At 36.4% G+C, this 10,436-nt stretch overlaps 2 protein-coding genes across 2 annotated transcripts; both read left to right on the top strand.

Annotated features, from left to right (window-relative positions):
* The first annotated feature begins 7,442 nt into the window (after positions 1-7,442).
* Positions 7,443-8,069, top strand: LOC118348193 (DNA damage-repair/toleration protein DRT100-like). The gene has a single exon (XM_035689217.1). It carries the CDS (start codon positions 7,443-7,445, stop codon positions 8,067-8,069), a length of 627 nt encoding a protein of 208 aa, XP_035545110.1.
* Positions 8,070-8,165: 96 nt separating this feature from the next.
* Positions 8,166-9,341, top strand: LOC118348192 (receptor kinase-like protein Xa21). The gene is made up of 2 exons (XM_035689216.1): positions 8,166-8,809; positions 9,194-9,341. Exons 1-2 carry the CDS (start codon positions 8,166-8,168, stop codon positions 9,339-9,341), a joined length of 792 nt encoding a protein of 263 aa, XP_035545109.1.
* The last annotated feature ends 1,095 nt before the right edge of the window (positions 9,342-10,436 follow it).

Raw genomic sequence — 10,436 nt, 5'->3', positions numbered from 1 at the left:
TGTAAATAAAATCCGAAACATCACCCACCTTCAGACTAAGGTTAAAGAGCATTAACCACTAGATGCATTATCTAGAAGATTAATGTTAGTAATAATTTCCCTAGGCATCGTTAAATCATATACATGGGCTCTATTTTTGGTGGGGAAAAGGGCATTTATAAATTCTGCATATATATATATATATCATTTTTTATGGCTATGATGTTTAGGAAAATCATTTTATACACATGTCAGATGAATGACTACAGCAAGCCACTAACAAAGTTTACAAAAATAAGGATTGTGCCCAGGGCACAATCCGAGCTGTTGAGAGAGTTAAACAATACATATGCTTTTGGATGACTTATATAATTTCGGTCAATAAGAGAATATATAACAATTAGTACCTGTAAAATTGCTGCACTGTGTGTATATTTCTGTAATGTAATCAGAACTGCACAGATGGTTAGTTTAGATAAAATTATGTTTGTTGGGTGATTCATACCAATCACCATGTAGTTATTTTCCCTTTCTCAATCACCAACAATACATTACAGTATGACTTGTTCTGAACGAATTTAGATTCATTCCGATATGCAAAACCAATGTTGTTTTTTCAGGTTTGCTTCATTTTGCATAGTGGTGTGAATCTACACTAGCTAGTTTACGTTTGAAATAAGGGCACTGGACTCAATGTAATGACCCCACTCAAACTTCAAATGGCAAAATGAAGCCAATGTCATAATTGATTGGATGGCGCTCCAAGGTATCAAAAGTTAAAAATCTTAAGTTCTCAAGCCCTGTGTTGGGTTTTGAGGCCTTCAGGACTCATATGGCTGTCTAAGGTATGTCAAACGGTATAAAGAACTGAGGAAGGATTCTCCTCAGTTCTTTTGCATGGCGACAACCCTTTTATTCCAACTCAATTCCCATATTTTCTACTTTTTTCCTTTGGATAGGCTCTCCAAGTCCACTCCTCCACCAATGCATTTTCTTCACAAGGAAAACAAGGAGTCCTTGCCTCAAATAACAAATTCTATCTAATTCGAAATTGGTCCATCTTCCTTGAGATGGGGGGCACATGTTTACGGACTGAACTTAACTAGACCTATTTAGAACATAAGTGCATCCGGTACACCTGGTTGATCAAAAGGATTGGAAATAGACTCAACAGTAGACTGTATATATAGTTACCACTACTCGAGGGCGAGGGCGCTGAGGTACTAATGGGTCTCGACCCTGATCTGCAATATCTTGTATTGCGCCTAGCTTTTTGAGAGACCGACAGAAGATCAAATCTGTGGAGTGGAGACCACAATATTCTGATTGATGATGGGAGAGGTTGAAAATAAAAGCCAAGGGAAGTGGTGGTCAGCTGTCGCAATCAAATTTGCGGATTCATAATTTCGATCTTTCAATGTCATTTGGTTAGCTATATATCTCGATCTGTGTATAAGAATGTGCAAGTGTGTGTGTGTGACCCCGACTACAAGGCTAGCTAGCTTTTGCCTTTCTGCATAATTCTTTGTATTATGTTAACTCATGTAGTGCTGCTTGTCTTGCATATATACAATATTGTACTCATGCAAACCAATATATATATATATATATATAGGTTTCGGATTTAAGCATCCTCCATTAACAAAAGTTGTGTATACATGCAGCTGGTCCATTTGTTAATATTTAAAGATAGCCTTTACCTAAATTGTTATAATTCTAAGGGTTAAACCAAATTAGTAGTTAATGGTATTAGAATTTTTGGATCACTCACTACAACAAATATCAAATTTTCTCAGGAGTGACACTCATGGGAAAAAAACGTCTCATGAGTACTCCTGCATACATGTGTGCATGGTAGTTATCTTAGGTACATGACAGATTCGCTGCAATATAGTACATAAACCATAAGGGAAATGAGTTTTGTTTTTTTATTTATAATCTTAGTGAAATGAATGCCTCACACGTACATTCCTTTAATAGTGTGACCAATTTCTTTAAAGGGTGCGCATATGGCTTGTACCTTCTAACTAAGATTGTATTTAGTATATTAGTCAAGCAATAACTATATATTGTAGAAAAATGTTTGTTATAGCAATAATTATATATATAATTACATTTAACTTTTACTTTAATGATTTTCTTTTATATATAGGTCACACCAATATTCGAGCCACAAAATAGTGGTAGGCCATAAATTAATCACTCATACTAGCTAATTAAAGCAGTATCAGAATAATCTATATGCTTAAACCTGCATAATTATGGTGAGATTAATTAAACCCAGCTCTTAATATATATAAAACCGACAGATTAAAAAAAAAAGAACAAATATTAGCTTATTAAGAAAGTACTGGTGGCCTGGTTGTCTAATTTTAAAATTGCTTCTAGAAAGTTGATAATTTAGAATGCATTATTGGCCTGGTGACATTTCAATTCTTTGATAATATAACTTTCTTACTACAAAATTGAATAGCCTTAAACAACAATTTTACTACAGCTACCATTATCACACAAAAAAAAAAAAAAATGAAATGTTGTGAAGTTGCTAAACGCAAACCAGAAGACTAAACTAAAACCGGCATTGCAATATAATTTATTGTTCTTATTACATTTTCCATATTTGTATGTGATTGCATATAGCCAATTAGATGGCCCTTGTTGCATGATTATGGGGTACCGACTCAACCTTTTGCTATTAAATCACTTTAAACACATTAACAAATTTCAAAATCCGAATCCCATAGTGTAATCCAGTGCAAACCCACATGCAAGGGCTAAAAGAGCAAAGAGAGGTACTGTACAGTGCCGTCCTTTAAAGTTAAAGCTAAAAGAGCAAAGAGAGGTACAGTTTCACATTACATCCGCATGAAGTTAATGCTTCTATCTAACTCCCTCAACTGTAAAAGCAAAACCATGGTCAATCCGTCAAGCAAACAATTTGTCTCTCTCCCCTCCACTATATATATTCTATATACGTTGAATATAAATTACTCCTCACAAACATACACATAATAAACACCTAATTGGGTACTATGAATCTTTCTAGTTCATCAGATTTTTTTGTTTTATTTTGTTTTCTACAGCTTGTTTCAATGGAAAAATATATTAAGAAAATGGGTGTGATGTGTGTGCTGGTTGTCCAGTATGAATATATGGTGCAAGCTGGCAGGAGCAGAGCCTCAAGTACCTTGGTACTTCATATTTGGGGACTCCTTGGTGGATAATGGCAAAAACAACCAACTCCAATCATTGGCTAAAGAAAACTAAGGCCTTATGGGATTGTCATAAGTTTAACCATAAAGATTGACATGATCATGATCAAGATGATCAAAACAAGTGTCATCAATTTGTAAAAATAGTCAAAACATTTAATTTTTCCTTAAGTTTTTAAATTCTTTTGCTGATTTTTTTTTTCCTTCAATTCCATTTTATATCTTTCTCTCTTATCGGACTCTTATTGTTTCAATAAAACAAAAATAAGGTAGTTGATTAGTAGCATCCAACCAGAAAATTATCACACTTTTTTTCCAAGGCAAGCCATAGTGGGAAATAAGGTAGTTGATCAGTAGCATATATGGAGAAAATTATCACCCTTTTTTATAAGGTTCCAACTCAGTCACTTAGTAGCTCAGTAGCTCAGTAGCTCTAGTGATCTGCGTGCATGAAATTAAGGACCAAAACGTCAACATGGCTGATATCAAATTGTCATGACAACAACTTTAGGTCACACTTTCTCCTACCACTATATAATATGATTAGGAGTTGAAAGAGTACAGGTTTAAGAACCAAAAACAGAGAAAGTTGATCAGCTACCTTAGGAAAAAGTTAATCAGTAGCTCCAGAGATCACTAAGTAAGCTGTGAGAAATGAAGGTCCAACTTAGAGCCATCAACACACACACACACACACACAGAATTTGGAATAACATAAATGAAGGTCCAACTTAAGAAATGATGATCACTTCTGCCGACAGAATTTGGAATAAAGCATCGAAAGTCTATATTTTTGAAGATCATGAGGTCTGTCATTGAAGAAATTGTGTATCGTATATTACAGTGACACAAGGCCTATATACCCAACAAGTGACAGTCCCCTTTATACCCAACAACCATCAACTAACGTTAACACAGAACAGCATCACTCTTAATCCACTAAGGATTCATGAGTTTTAAAAACATGAAATTGAACACCATGAATGGGAATTCCTTACCTGACTTAATACATGTCGGCAGAAGCAAGGTGGCCAGACCCAATTGCCCATTTTCGACTGGTTACAAGGGGGCAATCGTTGGCTACTTCTAAGGGAAGGAAGTCTCCAGAAATGAGTAAAGAAATTACCCAAGATATTAGAAGATATTAGAAGAAATTACCCTAAAATACGTTACCCATAGAAGATATAGAAGATGAGTAATTAAGTTGAGATTTACGGATATAATGAAACAGGGGAGGGAAGAAAATCCGCCTAAGATTTACGGATATAATGAAACAGGGGAGGGAAGAAATTAAGTTGAGTGGTATACACGAAGTCGCCGTCGGAACCTCCAGCCGAGTCTCTAGGGTTGATTGAGGGTGGACGCAAACAGGGGAGGGAAGAAATTAAGTTGAGTGGTATACACGAAGTCGCCGTCGGAACCTCCAGCCGAGTCTCTAGGGTTGATTGAGGGTGGACGCTGGCCGTGGGACAGGAAGTAATCTCGTGGACGCCCACGCTGGCCGTTGGAAGCTCCAGAGATCTCTGCTCGTTGGAAGTTCCAGCGGAATTTTCTGGGGTTGATTTCGGGCCAAAGCTAGCAGTGGGACAGGCCAGAACTCAACTCGTGGACGCCGACGCTGGCCGTTCGAAGGTCCAGAGATCGATCTCTTCGATCCTCAGCCCTAATTCCCTCAGCCCTAATTTCCTCAACCCACTGGTTTAACAGGATTGGTTTACACGAAAAAAAAGTCTGAGAATGGGAGGGAAGCAAGGCTGTTTGGTTCTCCCAGGAGAAAAGGAACATAAGAATTGTCACGGACTCATTTCGTGAGATGGGTCTAATTTTTACACTTAGATAAATTTGTGGGCAAACTCTATTGTGGCGACACGAAATCGTGGCAAAAAACCCTTTTTTCCACAAATTATAACTCGTGGCTCAGTAAGTCGCTGCAATAGGATAATTTATTTTCCACGCACAATGTTAGTGTGATAATGGAATTATTTCCCACCATGGTTTGCCTTGGAAAAAAAGTTTGTGAGAAAAGGTAATATATGTTGTAGTGGGTTAGTAATTTTGTTTCAGTCAATTATATATATATAATATGAATACGTGTACGATTGTCTTTGTAAATATGTTCTATGACAGTATCTTATTAATTAGGCACAAATTCGTTGTCAACCACGTGGAAACTCGAAGATTTTAGTGAGTCTAATATTCCAAAAAAATGTGGACGATGGGAAAAGTCAATTTACAATGAAAAAATTGTTTCCTATAGTCTATAATATTCTTTAATTTGGCGTGGCTATAGGTTTTCTGGACTTTTTAGGGTAAGTTGTCATTTAAATCCACATAAAAAATATAATTTCAGGAAAAATTCTAGTTATCATTCCACTAATTTGAGTTCACCGGCCTCGGAATAAGGGTTAAATTGATGCTGTTTGATTCACTTCTTCCATTGCATGTTTTCATCTTTTTTTAGGGTCATGGTTATAGCTAGAGATTATGGAGCATTACTTTTTGTTTTGGAAAATATTGCTAGTTAACCAACCTTTTTACCACCCTTTCATATATCACTCAAATGTTTTTATTTTTCGTATTTTTTAATTTTTTCTTTTTAAGTTGTTCATAAATATAAACCAATTAATTGGATAATATATAATGTATAAATTAAGAAGATATATGTCCTGATAGTATCATGAATTTACTACAATAGAAATTACTAAGTTGATAGCTTTAATGATATACTCCAAGATGCTTGCAATAAATTATAAGAAAGGTATAAATTTAGTTAATCGTTTATGAGTACATGCTATAACTGGAAAGTAGTTGTGGAATTATTAATTATAGTTAGAAGTAATTAAGTATATTTCCAATCTATATATTATATAGCATACATCTAATAATGTTGGAGGCCATGAGAGGTAGATCTATTCGGAGTTTGGCCTTGTCAAAATCTAAGAAATGGTTACCCAAGTCCCTGTCAAAATCTAAGCACTCTTGGCCAATTCCTAATAATTGTTGGCCAGAAGTAGATAATAAGAAATATTATCTAATGACAAGTTATAGAAACATAAAAGGATATTACAAAAATAAATAAATTCATCAAATTGAAGTAGCTTGTGGGTTTGAGGGGGTTTTGAATCTTGTAGTATGAAGTGCCTGTAGCCGTTTGTAAAGCCATTTCTGGAGGAGACTTCCCATGTTGAAGTGATTCCATAAGCACATTGAAACAAGTGCCAAAGTTATTATTAGAACTATGGTGAAAGGGATTTGAGTTTCTTCGCAAGGTAGGAGTGGGTTTGGATTAGGGGAAAGATCTGATTTGGAGCCGGAGATGGGGGAGGATTTTATCAAGACATGTTGTTCAATTGTTATAGAGAATGCAAAGCTCGACTGTTGGAGGGATTTCTGTTGAGCCAAGTAGTTGCAGAGAGGTGTGGGCTGTGTTTATTTCTGTTGGAATGCGCATCAGAGCATTACAAGAGTATGGCAAGAACTCTCTTGGAGAGTCTTGCAATGTATTTGAGGTCTTGGTTTTCTTAGTGCTAACTTGTGTATGCTAAATTATTAAAACCACCACTACTTTTCTTTTCTAGTTCTTTTTGTTCTAATAGAAGTACATATAAATTCATATTTTGGCAGGTTCAATACCAAGTGAAATTGGTAACCTCCAGAATCTAGAGTTTATTACCACCAGATTTAATGGTATTGTTGGTCCAATTCCATTCATGATCTTCAATATCTCAACGATACAAGCTATTTTTATGGGACAAAACAAATTTCAGGCCATCTTCCATCAGATATGAGCCTCTACCTTCCAAAGCTCAAAGAACTTCGCCTTTTAGAAAATAAATTGAGCGGAAGAATTCCCAGCTCCATCTCCAATACTTCACAGCTCACTCTCCTAGACTTGAGTCCTAATTCATTGTCGGGCATAATTCCAGAAGCACTTGGTAATTTAAGGCTCCTCGAGTGGCTCAACCTGGAAATTAATAATTTGACCTTGGGAAGTCAATAATTGAGTCTTTTCTTTTACTTATCTAATTGCTAAAATCTTAGAAATTATCTTTTTCATTAAATCCCCTTCATAGCTTCCTTCCTAATTCTGTTGGTAATCTTTCTCTCTCTCTTCAAGTACTTTACCTATCTTCCTGCAATATTAAGGGAAGCATTCCGGCAGAGCTTGGGAATCTAAGTAGTTTGATTACTTTGGAACTATCCAACAACGAATTGAAAGGACCTATTCCAACTACATTAGGAAGATTGCGCATGTTACAAGCTTTGTCCCTTGGAGCTAATAAACTAGAGGGTCAGATCCCATCTGATCTTTGTCATCTAAAGAGCTTGTATATGTTGTTTCTATATAGCAATAAGCTTTTTGGACATATTCCAACATGCATAAGCAATCTAACTTCCCTAGGATATCTCTACTTAGAATTCAACCAATTAACTTCCACGATTCCTTTGAGCTTGTGGAGCCTTACAAATCTCTTGGAGGTTGACCTGTCATCCAATTCATTAACTGGCATTCTTTCATTAGAGATTGGAGATATGAAAGCCATGGGGATATTGAATCTATCAAGAAATCAACTATTAGGGAATATCCCAAGAACAATTAGTGGCCTTATACATCTAACTAATCTCTCTTTAGCAGTCAATCAACTAGAAGGTTCAATTCCAGAGTCTTTTGGCGAGTTGTTAAGTTTGGAGAGCTTAGATCTTTCCTACAACAATTTATCTGGAAGAATTCCCAAGTCCTTAGAAGCACTTTTATACCTCAAGTATTTAAATGTCTCTTTCAATAATCTACGAGGGAAAATTCCAATAGGAGGACCATTTGTACACTTCTGGTTTGCTTCATTTATCTCAAATGATGCGCTTTGTGGTGCTCCTTGATTAAAAGTTCCTCCATGCAAAGAAGGTTCTCTTGATAGAAAAAAGGCCATAGTATCGCATCTATTGAAGTACCTATTACCGTCAATTGGGTTAGCGATGCTTGTAGTGGTTTCTTCATTAGCCTATAAAATATGTAAAAAAGAGAATCCTGAATTTCCACAACAGACAGACTCATACAATTTACCTACATGTAGCAGAATTTCTCACCAAGAACTTGTACTAGCAACAGAAAGGTTCAACTCAAGCAACTTACTTGGTGAAGGGAGTTTTGGATCAGTATACAAGGGAACACTTTCAGATGGGATGAATATTGTAGTAAAAGTTATAAACTTGCAAGTAGAAGGGGCATTTAAGTGTTTTGATGCAGAGTGCGAGGTATTACAGAATGCCCATCATCGCAATTTGGTCAAAATCATTAGCGTTTCTAGCAACATTGACTTCAAGGCCCTTGTGTTGGAATACATGCCAAATGAGAACTTAGAGAAGTGGTTATACTCTAATGATCATTGTTTGAATTTCTTACAAAGGCTGAAGATAATGATTGATGTCGCATCAGCATTGGAATACCTTCATTATGGTTACTCAGCAGTTATTGTTCATTGTGATTTGAAGCCGAGCAACGCTTTATTAGATGTGGATATGGTTGCACATGTTGCTGATTTTGGCATGGCCAAACTCTTAGGTGATGAGAATTCTATGATGCAGACCATGACTCTTGCAACTTTGGGGTATATGGCACCAGGTATTTTTTTAATTTACCACTAAAACTCTCATATTCATTATTTTAATCATACAAAACTAAGTATTATAATATGATAGAACATTCATCTACACAATTTATAAATTTTGCATTAATTGTTTTTCACTACTATCAAATATTGAAGTAAGTTCTAACAATAAGTTGTAATGTTTTACGCAGAGTATGGATTAGGAGGAGTTGTTTCTACAAGAGGGGATGTGTATAGTTATGGCATTCTACTCATTGAGACTTTTACAAGAAAAAAACCTATAGATGACATGTTTGCAGGAGAAATGAGTTTGAAGCGCTGGGTAAATGAAGCATTGCCCATCTCAACGATTGATATTGTTGATGCCAATTTGCTGGAAAATTAAAGATATTCTATTGCCTTGGAGGAGTGCATATCTTTTATTTTGGGATTGGCTTTAGATTGTTGTGCAGAGTTGCCTGAACAAAGAACTAACATGAAAATTGTTTTAGCCATGCTAAAGAAGATCAAAAGAAAGTCTTTAAGAGATGTCGAAGGACACTGACACGAGCCTTGTGTTTGTTTAAATGTTTTCATTATATGTCTTTCCTAATGATAAAATAGTATTGAGATTGCGAAGAAGAGACAACTTGTACTGCTGAAGTTACTCGTTATGGTATATAATAATTATATGGTCATTGATGATTATATTGAACAGATTGGAGTTGTAACACCCCGTATTTTAGTGTATTTTTAATTGAAAGATTATTTGTTATTAATTTAAAAATTTATTCTCTTGTTTTAAAATTAGTTGGATTTTTAGTACGTTTATTTTTATGATTTTAATTTTGTGAAAATTACTCTGAAGTGCTTTATTATAATTGATTATTGTAATACATTTAAACTATTTTTCATATTAAATTAACTTATTGTTGGGTTTAATTATTTATTTTCATTTTAATCATTACGTTTGAATTATTTTATTTTACTTGCTGTTTTAAAATCATTCTGTTGGATCATTTTTGTGACCCAATATATGAGGATTGGACCTCATTTCTTTCCCTACATTTTCTCTTTCCTCTTTTCTTTTTCTTCTTTTCTTTTTTTCCTTTCTTTCTTTTTCTTTTTCTTCCCCTGCTTCCCTCGCGCCGCAACCCCCCCTCCCTCTCTCCGTCTGTTTCTCTTCTCCCCCAGCTCGCCGCCGTGGGCCAGCGGTGACCGACACCGCCCCTCCCTCTCACCTCCCCTTCGATCGGCGACCACCTCCCTGTAATTTCAGCCCTCCTCGCGCCGATGTTAGCCCCCACGCACCACACCAAGCCGCGGCACTCCTTGTGCCGCTGCGCTGCCTCCGGCCACCATCTTCTCACCAAATCATCCTCGACCTCCTTGCAACCCTTTGGACCCAAGCCCACCTCCGATCTGCCACTGGTGAAGCACTTCCAACTCTATTTCTGTTTTGGGTGTTTTTGCACTTTAACCGCCTATTGCGCCGCCACCCACGACCAACCACCACCACCACTACCTTCACCGACATCCCTAAGCCCTACCCTATCAATCTCGGGTCTTCGTTTACACCCGTTCAAAAGTGGGTTTTTGAGACCCACGGCTACAGTGCATTTGGCACTGTTTTGTTGCTGCATTGCCGCTTCTAGCACCT

This window comes from Juglans regia, chromosome 4 (assembly GCF_001411555.2).
Source record: "Juglans regia cultivar Chandler chromosome 4, Walnut 2.0, whole genome shotgun sequence".
Taxonomy (NCBI): Eukaryota; Viridiplantae; Streptophyta; class Magnoliopsida; order Fagales; family Juglandaceae; genus Juglans; species Juglans regia.
Note: the sequence above shows the minus strand (reverse complement) of the source record. Positions and strands in the feature narration are given on the sequence as shown.